Source organism: Lactuca virosa, chromosome 1, assembly GCF_052849685.1.
Source record: "Lactuca virosa cultivar CGN04683 chromosome 1, Lactuca_virosa_CGN04683_v6, whole genome shotgun sequence".
NCBI lineage: Eukaryota > Viridiplantae > Streptophyta > Magnoliopsida > Asterales > Asteraceae > Lactuca > Lactuca virosa.
This window is the reverse complement of record NC_136426.1, coordinates 264,800,131-264,814,814: the sequence shown is the minus strand read 5'-3', so window position 1 is coordinate 264,814,814 and position 14,684 is coordinate 264,800,131. Positions and strand designations below refer to the sequence as shown.

At 31.5% G+C, this 14,684-nt stretch overlaps 1 protein-coding gene and 1 pseudogene across 4 annotated transcripts; both read right to left on the bottom strand.

Moving 5' to 3' along the window:
• Positions 1-4,554: 4,554 nt before the first annotated feature.
• On the bottom strand, positions 4,555-8,267 carry LOC145166524 (uncharacterized). 3 transcript variants are annotated; one of them, XM_079085527.1, is made up of 10 exons: positions 8,177-8,267; positions 8,014-8,109; positions 6,867-7,575; positions 6,601-6,780; positions 6,290-6,515; positions 5,832-6,198; positions 5,577-5,757; positions 5,382-5,504; positions 5,170-5,304; positions 4,555-5,099 (listed from the first exon to the last, which is right to left on the bottom strand). In XM_079085527.1, the coding sequence occupies exons 3-10, from the start codon at positions 7,089-7,091 to the stop codon at positions 4,698-4,700; spliced, it is 1,839 nt and encodes a 612-aa protein (XP_078941653.1). In that variant the 5' UTR covers positions 7,092-7,575; positions 8,014-8,109; positions 8,177-8,267; the 3' UTR covers positions 4,555-4,697. The 3 variants fall into 3 exon arrangements, with proteins under 3 accessions (XP_078941653.1, XP_078941661.1, XP_078941669.1); XM_079085535.1 differs by having other exon boundaries at positions 8,014-8,068; positions 8,177-8,265; XM_079085543.1 differs by lacking the exon at positions 5,170-5,304.
• Positions 8,268-10,879: 2,612 nt separating this feature from the next.
• On the bottom strand, positions 10,880-14,644 carry LOC145166541 (cleavage and polyadenylation specificity factor subunit 2-like; annotated as a pseudogene). Its single transcript, XR_013740593.1, has 12 exons — positions 14,466-14,644; positions 13,982-14,133; positions 13,755-13,853; positions 13,619-13,672; positions 13,380-13,486; positions 13,154-13,248; positions 12,913-13,042; positions 12,772-12,835; positions 11,927-12,023; positions 11,731-11,812; positions 11,520-11,623; positions 10,880-11,228 (listed from the first exon to the last, which is right to left on the bottom strand). The product of XR_013740593.1 is annotated as a cleavage and polyadenylation specificity factor subunit 2-like (transcript).
• Positions 14,645-14,684: the final 40 nt, after the last annotated feature.

Sequence of the window (14,684 nt, the reverse complement as noted above, 5' to 3'; positions counted from 1 at the left end):
TGTTCCTTCATCATACTTTTATTTTCATACATTTTTTTAATTTTCTTATATTTTTTTTAATTAAGTTTTTTTTACATCTGCTATAAAATTATTATAATACAAAGGGTAATTTTGACCATTTTGCACATGCAATTTACTTTACTTATTCAATTTACAAAACTTTCATTCCTTTTCTTTCATTTATTTAAAAATCTGGAACACCCAAAAATTCAAGCCAATTTAAAACTTTTAAAACATTCCCAAAACCATTAAACATTACAAAACTTGTTTTCAAAATGTATAATATCAGAGTATCCCATAAACAAAGTCATAAAAAGTGAGGAGCGGTACGATCACGCATTTGCCTTGCCACGATCCCCTGATGTACCTACAACAATAAACTGAAACTGTAATCCCGAAAGCTTAGTGAGTTCCCCCAAAATACCCATACCCACAACAATACACATATAATCATAAACAACATACTATGGGTCCAATCAACCATCGGGTTGGAATTTTTCTTTTTTTTTTTGGTTTATTTCATAAACGAATTTTTCTCAATTTTGTATAAAATTTTCTTTTCATATATTTATCATACATTTTTTATATTTTTTTCATTTTTTACTGACTTTTTTAAAATGTCAATTTGGTCATTTGTTCCTTCATCATACTTTTATTTTCATACATTTTTTTTAATTTTCTTATATTTTTTTTAATTAAGTTTTTTTTACATCTGCTATAAAATTATTATAATACAAAGGGTAATTTTGACCATTTTGCACATGCAATTTACTTTACTTATTCAATTTACAAAACTTTCATTCCTTTTCTTTCATTTATTTAAAAATCTGGAACACCCAAAAATTCAAGCCAATTTAAAACTTTTAAAACATTCCCAAAACCATTAACCATTACAAAACTTGTTTTCAAAATGTATAATATCAGAGTATCCCAGAAACAAAGTCATAAAAAGTGAGGAGCGGTACGATCACGCCTTTGCCTTGCCACGATCCCCTGATGTACCTGCAACAATAAACTGAAACTGTAATCCCGAAAGCTTAGTGAGTTCCCCCAAAATACCCATACCCACAACAATACACATATAATCATAAACAGCATACTATGGGTCCAATCAACCATCGGGTTGGAATACCCCAGGCCCACAACCAACAGGTTGGATTGCCAAATACACTATGGGTCCAATCAACCATCAGGTTGGGATACCCCAGGCCCACAACCAACAGGCTGGAATGCCCACATACTCTGAGTCCAATCATCCCCGGGATGGAATACTCACGGCCCACAACCTACAGGTTGGAATGCCCAGGTCTATTGGCCTTCGCACCAAGCAGATAAGCCTCAACCGCTAAACAAACATGTGTACATATAATAGATAATCACATAACAGTCTATAGACAATACTTGATCTAACGGATCTCACCACATAGCACATAACACCATCCTATCTACCAGGATGCCAATCTAACAGGTCATACCACATATCATATAATATTATCCTACCCTCTAGGATACCGATCTAACAGATGATACTAGCATAACATAACCATATAATAATCCAAAGGGCCGGCCTTGGTGCCTTAGACCCTTGAGTATAGTGAGGAAAACTCACCTCGCAACTGTCGTCTGAAACTAGAAAGCTCAACTCCCGGATCACCAACACGAACTCCACCACCTATAGTTACCATAAAATCCTTTCTCATAAATCTCCAAATTACCAGAATACCCTCAGAAGTCAACTGGTCAACCCTTGGTCTAAGTCAAGGTCCACAGTCAAAGTCAACAGTCCATGTTGACTCGACTCGTCGAGTGCAGTTCACCGACTCGTCGAGTCCTTCCTGAACTCGAGAAGTCGTGAAATCCTTGATTGGCTCGTCGAGTTCCCTTTTAACTCGCCGAGTTCATACGTGTCCAAGAATTGGGAGAAACCCTAGCCGAGTCGCCGAGTTCAAGGCAATCTTCAACGGACTAGCCGAGTTGTTCATCCAACTCGTCGAGTTCATGGCCATCTTCAACGGACTCGCTGAGTTGTTCATCCAACTCGCCGAGTCCTTGCAGACCTTTATCCATGCAGACGCTTTTTAAGCCATGGCAAGGTTCCAGATTACAGATCCACGCTTCAAAGGCATGTTTATCACGTAAAGTTGCAAACTTTACGCACATGCAAGGCTCTAAAGGCCCTAAATGACCAATCTAAGCTTCTAATGGAGCTTTACACCTTGGGAGAATCTCATCCTTGCACAAGCTGGAAACTTTATGGACTCAGAAGCCCAAGGGAGCTTAGTTCTGAAGTTACAACTTCAGATCTTAGCTTGCACACAAGAATAGCTTCCAATCATACCATGAAAACCCTAGAATTTGTCCAAAAAGGGGATCTAGAATGAAATGAGGTCAGGGTAACGATTTATACCTTCCAGAAGATGCCTAATAAGGTAGATTTCAGATCCCACAAGCTCCTTGCTTCTGAATACTTGCTCTCCAAGCTCCCTTCTCCACAAAATCCTCTTCCAAGCTCAAAATACACAAATGGAACACACACACTCGATTAGGGTTTGAGAGGGACAAGAAGCAGTAAAGGGGAGGCTGGGGGAGGCCAATGATCCTTTAAATAGGGTGCAAAACCCCAAGATTTAGGGTTTCATCTGCCAGCTCCTACTCGTCGAGTCCCTTCTTGGACTCGGCGAGTAGGTCATTAAAATACGTGGAACAACCCGCTGCTACTCGACGAGTAGGGCAATCAACTCGTCGAGTAGCCATTGAAATCAAGAAACTCACACATTAAATCAATACCTGAGAATCGGGGCGTTACAAAATCACCCGGATCAGGGTCAAAATGGACCAAATTGTCCTTTATGTCATAATGGACAAAATTGACGTTTATGTGAAAATGCAAAAAAGACAATGTACTTTTAAACCAGGAGGAAATCATCAAATTTGTTTGATATATTAAGTGTTTGAGTAATTGTATTTTAACCAAATGTAATACACCCTTTTTATCGTTGGACTTAGTTTTGAATGAAAACAATTCCTATGCATCAGGGTCAAAATGGACCAAATTGCCCTTTATGTTAAAATGGACCAAATTGTCCTTTATGTCAAAATGCCAAAAAATAAATGTTATTCAAAGTTGTTTAATTTTGATTTCTTTCTAACTTCAAAGTTGTGTAATTTGCATCTAATCATATTTTTATGTTATAAAACTACTACAACATAAAGTTGTATTATTTTCAGTCTTTTAAAATTCCAACAACAATTTTGTCCATTTCCCCCCTGCATTATAACTTTATTTATGTTGATCCATTTTTTATATAATCATATTTTTTTTTCATTTATGTATAAATCCCTTAAAATTACAAATTTGTCCATTTTCCCCCCGCATTATACCTTTATTTATGTTGATCCATTTTACTTTTCTAAAAGGGCGTCATTGTCAATTTGATATAAATTTAATAGAAAACATGACATAAAGGGCAATTTGATACATTTTGACTCTGCATCATACTCTTATGTTGTAAAACTCTTATAACATTAATTTTGCCCATGCATCATACTTTTATGTTCTATAATGCATACAACATTAAGGTTTTTTATTCATAAATTTATAATACATTTGTTATTCAGATATGATGAAGTTTATTGTATGAAAAAACAAAAATATAAAAATTCATATAACATAAACATATGACCAAACAGCCTTATTCTAACGAACAGAACATATGGATTTCAACAAAATCCTGTAAAAGATAAGAGGATAACATTAAATGTTCATATAAACAAAATTAAACAGAGAACCTTCATTTATTAGATAGGATGCATAATCTTTTACAACGATCTATAAATTTATTACAATAAAAAAAATTGAATCATAAACAATTTCAAAAAAATTAATCATTTATGATAAGGACAATTCCTTTGATCATGAAAACCATAACTTTTGCAAAACTTACATAACCTCTTTTCCTTTGAATTTGCACATCTAATACCTTTTTCATATTGACAATTCCTTGAATCATGATAAGACCATATGGACAATTCCTTGAATCATGATAAGACAATCTGGAACAGATCTTACAAAACCTTTTTGTTTTCTTCTTCATATTATGTTCATATAAACTTTCCATTATTATTTGATATAATATTATGTACATTTTTTGCTTAATATATATAATAATTCTGATCCGATTTTTTTGATGACTTTTCAATTCAACAACTAAAAATATATATTCATATAGTTTCCTGATGATTTTTTCTGTTCAAAAATATATGTTAGATTTTTGGAGTTCATCAACTAACTATTCACGAATTAGTCTCATCTCGTTATATATATATATATATATATATATATATATATATATATATATATATATATATAACAATTTATAAAATAATAATCATATTGTACCTATAATATATATTATAATTTATAAATTTAATAGTAATATAAATATAAATTCCATTCTTTTCCCCTGTTAAACCTCCCAATTTTAAAAGAAAAACATTCATCTAGGATTAATTTGAACCAAACAATTACTAAGCAAAATGTAATCCATCCACAAATTACAAAATGACTTCACTAATTAAAACATCGACTTCAATTCATGTCTTACAATTCATGACTAAAACAACTTACAAATTTAAAGCAAAACTAAATAAAACTAAACAACAAAACATATCAATGCTCTTGAAAACATAATACTGTTTCATGGACCAAAAGCTACCAGACGAGCTCCTATTTTAACAATACCATCTAGATATAATTTACGCCTATCATCATGAGACATCCTTTGATATTGACCAATTAGATTTTCAACTTCAGGCTTCATTATGTTCACCTCACTCAACAATATTTTCAAACAATACCTCCTCCGCAGCTTCCTTATTTTATGTAATTGATCAGCACCTTCCTTTTTAAATCCACATTCCCATTGTGCTAACGGACCCCCTTTATAAGTTTCCATGTGCCTCATCAAAAATATGCCACAATCATTCGAGTTACCCCTTGTTTTCCATGTCATGTACTGATCGAAAAAATCAATTTCATATTGAACCGAAAAGACCATATTATGATTAATTTCAAGTAGATACCTCCCAAACATATATTTCTGCAACAATAAAAAAATTATATCAAAAATAAAATATTACTAAAATTATATCAAATTCAAAATAACATACTAAATTATAAATAAGATCTGGATATGCTTCATCAGAACTATTGTACAACAGGTTGTCCAAAATCACAGCTTTGCTGTTCTTAAAATCATAAACAAACACAAAATAGTGGTTGTTTGAACATGCAGGAAAAAACACCTATATATAAAAAACATAATTTCATTAAGATAATTCATGCTTTTATATAAAATAAACATATCGTATTAAAACCTTACCATATCAAATCCTTTTAAACTTCTTCTATCTTCAGATACACCTAAACACTGAAGCACATTCTCTTTGAAAATTTTATACTCTTCTTCACTTTTAGTTCCTTTGATGTGCATATATCCAGGATTCTACTTATACAAAAAAAAAATATATCAAAGTCATATTGAAACAAGTAATAAATTAAAAAAAATACATATTACCAAAATACACGTCTTGAAGAAGAAACATGACGGAGTATCTTTATTTCTAGCTCTCTCATCATAGTTTAAAACGTCAACAAAACAATCAATTGTTCCATAAAATAGATGTTCATGTGGATATAAGCTCTCAAACATATGACGTTCTCCACGTTGACCAAATATGCTAAGAAATAAGTTATCCCTACAAAATTAAAATAATAATATTAATATATGTTAAATTAATAATTACCTATATTCACAAAAAAAACACATTACATTGGATCTTCAACTAAACTGAATACCCAGTTAGATATTATGTTCTCTTCCTTTGTCAAAGTAGTATCAATAGGAACCGCACGAATCACATAAGGAGACCTCCTTACTGGAGGTAACATTTGATCTCTTTTTGGCCTTGATTTAGATGGCAATTGATTTTGATCTCTTTTACTCAAAAAACTTGGAACATGCAAATTTTTACCCATTACATTAACTGGAGAATCAAAAATCCCTTTAGATATTGATTTCTCTTGCATTTTATGACCTGAACTTAAACAAGGCTTTTTTGGGGTATATAACTCAGACTCTATTCCTAAAACAAAGGATGTTATATCTTCATTCAAAAACCTTTTTCCAATTTCCTTACCTACAATACAAAAAATAAAAATAGATTTAGTATTTGATGTTCTTTTGCATTATCATGAAATGTATAATTCATAAATACTCAAAACTATTACCCTGATGTTTGAAGGAGTCATCCTCAAAATTAATTTTCCTTCTTAATGAGTCAGAACTTGAAACATTTTCAACATCACTCTGATTGAATTTAGTAAAAACTGAAACAATCTCTTGTAATTTCAATCTATACAATTGAAATTTTTTATGACTTCCATGCTTTTGCAATGTCATTTCCACTTTCTTATTCAAATCATAAACAACCCACTGAATATTTGACACAAAATCCTGAAAATATATTAAAAAATAAATAAATAAATAAAAACATTAATGAGAAATTTAAGAAAATATACAAATAAAAAATCAATCTTACTAATATCGATCTACTTTCAAAATCTTCATTATAATTTGCAACAACTCCATTACCGAAACCACCACTTTCCAATTCCTTGATTTCTCTAAACTTAAGTTGATCTGATGTCCAGAAATTAATTACAGGAAATCTTCTGACAAATGGCATTTGATTACATTGAATCCTGTCAACATATAGCAACTACAAAAAACAACTTTAGTTGTAAACTGAAATGTTATTAATATTATTTATTCTATATACAAATCAAAAAATTTAAAAGAATATACCGTTAGAAATTCACATGGTCCATTAAAAATTGTTTTAATTTCATTTCTGCTCCATACCAATTTCTCTTCCTTCAAACAATTCAAAACATATGCACACCAATCTATTTTATCCAACTTAGATGACTGAGACAAGTAAGGAAGAACTTTGAAATTACAAGCTCCTTGTTTGTTACATGATCCTAAACATGTACACACCAGAATTATGAAATTCACAATGAAAACCATATCTGCTTCACTTCACTCTATTATCTTCATCACCAAATCAGAAGGAGCTACTAATGACAATGACTTCTTAAATTGGTCTTTCCAAATTTCAAACCAATCCTCATTGCCTCGAACACCTAAACAACTTATTTGCTCATAACCCAAAGGCAAACCTAGAACCCTATTCGCATCTTCTCTTGTTACCGGAATATTTCCACATTCACTCTTAATAACCATCTCCTCATGATCAAAAGAATCCACAACAAAATAACATAATTTTGTTGGAATACTTTGAGTCTTCATATCAAGCAATGATCCAAAACCAATTCTTCTTACACAATCTTTTTGAATATCATTCATAGATTTGACAGCCCCATAAATAGAATTAACAGAAACACGAGCAAACAAAGCTTTCACATTACCAGCTTTACCATCTTTTTTTTTTCTTTTTTATCAGATTTTACTACAAACTTCTTAAAACTTCTTATACTCGCATCTTCATAATCTGAATCACTAGAAAAAGAATTAGAACCTACAAAACATATCCAAAAATTACATTAATAATTAGATTAAAACTGCAGGCAAATTTTCAATCTGTTTGTATTTGATTTGAAATACGTTAAGTTCTTTAACTTTAATTCATATTCCGTGAATAAAAATCAAACATTAATAGGGTGTTTTAATGCAAAAAAACAACATACTTATATTAATTGAATGTGGAATTAGAGAACATATAAATCAATACATACTTTGAAACTGGAATAAAAGAGTGTAAAAAAATAATACATTACAAAAATAATACCATATAGTCTTTTTTTTATTATGCAAAGAATTACTGGAATGAATGTGAATTGAATTCTTCACATCTGATAGACAAAAAATCAAAAAATAAATAAATAAATAAATTATTTACAGGAAAAACAACAATGCAAAAAACACATACCTTCATTGATTTTTTTGCCTTTGCAAGGTTCATCATCAATTCTATCTTTCTTAAGCTTCAAAGAATTAGTAGAATGAATCTCAATTGCATTATTCACTTCTGATACAAAAAAAAAAACGATTGTATTATCTACTGAAAAAACAACAACTCACAAAACAACTACCTTCATTGATTTTATTCCCGTTGCTAAGTACATCAACACTTGAAATAACATCATCTGCCAATTCTTGGGGATCTTTCTTAATCTTCAATGATTTACTGGAATGTATCTCAATTGGATTCTTCAAATCTGGAACAAAATAACAGGAACTACATGAATCGATAAAACTAAAAATGCAAGTTCTCAATGATTGTATTATGATGAATATGGATAAACATATGAACCTCCATCGAATTTTTCTTTCTGTATGAAAACTTCAACTGCACAATCTTCATCATCTTCAATTTCAATCGGATTATCAGCACAGTTCAAATTCCGATTCATGTTTCGTTCTACTTCCTTTCGCAATATGTTCTTTTTTTTCCTTTGCGAATTAAACTTTTTTCTATTTGAACGAGCATCCAATATGGCTTTAAATGCAAACATCGAATAAAAAAAAAACTCAATCGATCAATTCTCAGTTGTGTCAACCGAAGGTCTATACATGAGAAAACTGCAATCGATCAATTCTCAGTTGTGTCCACTACGTATGGTAAGAAGTTACCAACTTAATTCAAATTTCAAATTGGATTATCCACGTTAACTGATGCATACATTCAAAAAATATATAATTACAATTATACCCTTTAAATATTAGAAAATAATATTAATAACAATATACATGTGTCAAATTCTGAATGGTTCTCGCATTTTCGCATAATATATATATTTTCGCATGAACCTATATATATATATATATATATATATATATATATATATATATATATAGAGAGAGAGAGAGAGATGGAAAGTATAAGATATGTATGAGTTTTAATTAATTATCTTTTTGAAACGGTACAATTACAAAACAAAAAAAATATATTTAAAATATTTTCGACATCACCCTATATGACATATGATCAATATATTAACGATTAAACCACAATATACAACGACTGTATTAAAATAATCCAAAAACGAAGAAAATATAAAAACGAATTACTATAACAAACTTACAAATTAAAAACTCTAATATAATAGCATATATCTCCAAAAGTGGTCATAAGACCTCAACCAAACATAAAAACCTTTAAGTTTGTTTTCTTTCTGAAATTTGTATATGATTTGTATGCATGTCTTCCCAAAAGATTGGTCTTTTTATAGTAAACTTTTCACTAAATGGTAATTAAACATAATATAAGTTATAAAACTTTTGAGTGTTAAATCATAATTAAGAAAACTTTTGAGTTGCATTAGTTAAAAAATGGGGTTTCAAATGAATGTGGTTTGAGGAAGTTAAAAAAGGGGGTTTCAAATGCATGAGATTTAAAAAAAATGCTAGCTTTATAAGTATATATATATATATATATATATATATATATATATATATATATATATATATATATATATATATTTCATACTCAAATGACTACTCTTATACTACTCTGTTATCTTGATTTTATGTATTTACATTATTTTATCTCAGATTGTCCTGAGAAAAAACTAGTTTCTTCAAGTCTAACATCACATTATCTTTTCATTTTTTTTGGGGCATCCTCTCCTCCTTACACAATTTATAATCGACAGTCAATCCTCTCCTCTTCGAGAACATTGTCCCCTCCACCTTGGGGTCAACAACACCGAAGGGTTTGGAGAACAAGGGCGGAGCTTTACTAGGGCAAGGGGGTTGTGGCCCCTCCTTATTTTTTTTGTTAGAAATAGTCCATTTATTTTAATTTTATATATATTAAGCCCAAAAATATAAAATTTTGGTTCCGTCCATCCTGATACATATCCCTAGCACATATATCTAAGCTCTTCTTGTAAATCTAACTCAGCCTTTGAAAATTTAATAGAGTAATTAGATTATTTAAAGGATATTGACTTTATTAGGACAAAACTATGTTACCGAGTTGTCATTAGTTGTCAGTTTGGACTAATTAAGTAATATATTAAAGACTTAGTCAACATAGACCTAGACATCTTGGATTGATTTAACAACTTGAGTTGCATATTTGAAGTTCCTAAAGATAATGTTTATTGAAGATCAAATATGAAGATAATCATCAGACTTGTCATAATAAATATATCCACAGAAGTATTTTACAAGATTAATATTTATGTAATTTCAGTCTAGTTTTCATATGTACTTGTGTGTGAGCTTCACACTACAGTTGATTGTTCCTTTTGTTTTGTTATTGTTTTAGCGGACTTAATACTCATTCCTATTACTTACATTACGAACTGATTGCATTAACTTTAATATTGTTTTAATGATTTTGGCTAATATTTATTTTTATTTTGTACAAGATTTGAATCATTGAATGTAAAGAACATGTAGGTAGATGGTTTGAGTGTGCTTTACCATGGGGGAGTTGGCGGTTTGATCCCCTTCTTTTCCATTTTGTTTTTCTTTGTTTATATAAGGGAAAAAAAGAAGAAATAATTGTTTACAACTTTTTTACATTTTTGTCACATCTTTTTTATACGAAATTGTGGTTACAAAATTAGTTTTCTTTAATATAAATGTTTTCTACAATTTTTACATCTTCATTTTTGTGCAAGTTTTTCTACGATTTTTCTCTTTTTTACTTCTTGGTATTTCTTAAGATTTTTTCATTTTTATAGATTAGTTTCTTTAAGTATTCATTTTCATGCATATAAGGTTGTAAAAGATGTAAAAAAAACATGGTTTTACCTATTCGTCTTCACAAAGCAAACCAAAAGTGTTTTAACTATGTATAATTAAACTTATTTCTTGTGTAAACTATATCTTACATAAATACTCTGCAACAAGCGTCTGTTTGTTAACTCTAACAATAGTTATAATTTATGGAGGGTTTAATCACAAAATCTGACTTGATTGGGTTGTACCTTGAGGAGTTGAGGTCTGTTGTTCAATTCCAAGTTGGCCCCTTGTTCTGTTTATAATATAATTATGTAGAAACGAGTAAAAACATTTTAGGTACACAAACTTATGAGGAGTAGGTGTTGTTGAAAGGGGGAGTGAAGAGATGCTTCCATTCTCTATCTTCTCCACCTCTGAATCAATCCAGGGTATTTCATAATCTCCAAGCTGTATGTAGTAGTAGTAGTATTCACCAAATACTTAAAATTTAAGTTATAAAAAATTGATAGTTGAAAGTATCCATGTGAATATGAAGAGGCAGATTTAAGTAATTATTGAAAATAAACCACCATTTTTTATTTTTTGTATCGAAAGAACCATTCATATACAGAAATGCTCGCTCACCTTCTTAAACAGAACATTGCTCATCAGTTTCTCAGAGAGTTTTCACAAGAACAAATGTGGTTTTTTAAGATTTTGATTAAATATGAAAAGGTCGAAAATGAGATTGTTATGTACCTTATAAGCACATCAATTTGTGGAGCATATACATGGGGACAAACATGTTTCAAACAGTGTTGCTTCAAATGCTCCGTTGCCTCAGCTGATCCATGTACCAAAACCTAATATAAAGAAGTTATAAACAAACAACAACCATTTTACTTTCTTTCTCATATATTAATATATAATTTATTTTATTTTATTTTGAAAAACAAAGTAAAATCCATACAAGTTTCAAGAATTGATTTCATGGAGCGACCATCAGAACGTCCTTCAAAATCCATGTAAACCAAACAATATTTCACTTGGACCTGAAACACACAGTCACAAACAATTCCAATCAATATAAACAACAATACTAAATAAAATCATCCTACTTTTCATTAATACTATATATATAGTGAATGAAATCAATTTAAACTTACAGTAACTTCAGAAGATACAACTTTTGATGGGGTTGTGTCAAGCATCAAACTAGCCAGCAGTGCCTTCATCCAGTTTTCCATCAACATCTCCACCCACCTAAAACACAACACACTCTCACTCTCAAAATTCAAAATTCAAAATGAACTTACAGCCATAGATCCCATGTCCATATCTTCATCCTTGATCACATAATCATGTGGATTAATGACTTCTCCAAAATCATCCCATTCAGAGGTGTCATCATAAAAAGGGAACACTCGAAGCTGGAACAAATCCATCAATCAATACATCACGATACGCTTCCCCAACAACTGCCATTTTCCATCAATTCATCTTTTAACATAAAAAACCATTTTTTTTTTTTTTAAAAAAGTAAACAAAAATCAAGTTGAGCATGGCCATCAATGATCATTGGGTCAGATTTGGAAACATCAGTTCCAAGCACAGCTTTTGAATTTGATTCCTCTTCCTTTACAAGGCTGGCTTTCAAAGCCTCTTCCTTTTTAATCTTTTCTTGCTCTTCTTCATATGCAGCTAATGGAACTCTCTTTGAAAGGGTAACTTTAACAGCTTTAGGAGGTGGATCTGACTGAAGGATACCAAACTACATATACAAACACAACCTATCTTCATGATTTAATATTTATAGTTCCTTTTTTAAGCAATATACCATACCTGTCCCCTTTCCGTAAAAAGAACAACCGTAGCCCATTCTACAAATATATCATGTGAAAATCCCACTTCTAAACTGGCCATAGAAGCCAGGACAATGCCATCATAAATATACTTCTACAATAACAAATGCACTAAAGCTTTTAGCCTCCAAATTACAAGTTTGGCTTACCTTTGGGCCCTCTGGGTCTGGGATGTTTTCTAGTTCAGTCTTGTTGATCAGAAGAGTAACATGCCTGCAATTAAATGTATAAATTCCAGGTGATAATGATAGTAATCAAGAAATTACATATATCAGATGAAAAAGTCTTACTTCAAAAGGAAGGCATTATCACGAGTGTGCTCGAAAGACACTCAAGGAAACTCTTGACATAATCAACTGTGCTTGATGACACATACGTGAGAAAGAAGATAGGATAGGTCGAATGATGTTGTTCCCAATACTGCAACATCAGAAAAAAATCTAGAGAAAGATAACAAGATGTTGAATTTTAGAACATAGCTACAAACATGACTCAGCCATTATAAAAATTGTAGCTTTTTTGCAGACCAACCTGTTCGAGTATCAAAAGCAGCTCCAGTATTCGACCAGCAGTATCCACAGGCAACAACACATTTCCATTGCCTCTTAGAGTGTTCAATATAGCATCTATAAATAACAAATCCATAAAAAGAATTAGAAATGATATATATATATATATATATATATATATATATATATATATATATACACACACACACATGCTACTTAAACAGATATAGTGAATACTACTTAATTACCTATAAACTCTTGATCCCTTTGACGTCTAGAAGGCTACTGATTACTCAAAGCGTTATATGCATCTGTTATAAGAACAAAAGATTCTAAAACTGTTCCATTTAAATGCCTGAAAGATCACTATAGCAGGTCAGAACATTATGGATTGAAAAATACTCAATGAGATACAGATGCAGTTGATGATTGAATCAACAGCATATAATCACATCTTCTCCATCTTTAGTTATTTTCCAAACAGTACCTCCCAAGAGGTGACCAGCAACATGAGGTGCAATCACTATACCTTCCCCTTTTCCTGACATTAGTTCATTTAATATTCAAGTAAGGAACAAATTTTAATCCCTGAAAGTGGTGAGATTATCAAGGAAAATGCGCACCAGATAAATGACAATTCTGAGAGTAGGTTAATCTTGTCACGTTTTGGAAGAGGCAGAATCAATATCATCCAGTGTGAACAAATCAAACTCTGATACTTGCTGCAGAGAGAGGAACATATCTGAGATGTGTAATAACACTAACAGCCTTTGAGTATGAAAACATCACTACAAGTAACCAGATAATATGACATACTGCATTACAAATAATCCATTGATCAATGTTTCACCTTGCGGCAGAGGTAGTTAACAGCCCTAATCTGAAGACAGGTTCTGTTGCATAAACTGGAGCAGAAAGTCCGAATTGTTTCATGGTCATGGCATAGGGTAAAGCACCAAGATGTAGTGTATCTGAATGTGACAACAACACGTCGAAGCAATCCTGAAACAGAGATTAACAAAATTTAGGGGTAACACTTCTTGTTCGCGAATTCATACAGGCTGCTGCTAATTCTACTCTAAATCACATTGTTCCGACAACTTACACAAATTCTCAGCTGTATGATCCTAAATAAACCATCTTTTCATTTCGCCTTAATAATTCTCGATTAAATTAACAATTCAAATTACGAGAAAGTGATGAATTAATAGAGGTTGAAGAAGGGAGGGGTCGAAGTGATCGTTCCAACCACAATCGATAACAAAGTTGAAGCCATCGATGGAAACCAGATATGATAATGGGTTTTCATTGTACACTCCACACAGTGGCGTCACCTGCACCGACGTCCCCATCAATCTCTCTGCTTTCTTTCCGTAGCTTCCTCCCGAGGACCTGTTTTCCCTAGCCGGAACAAAGGTACGTTTGAATCGTTGTACAGAGAAGAGGGTTTTAGAAGCCGACTACGACAACTCTAGAACGCAGAGCTTTAGGTTTTAGGGGTGTTTGGGATATTTTTTTCTTTTTGCCTTCAAAACTCCTTTTTTACAAAAAGG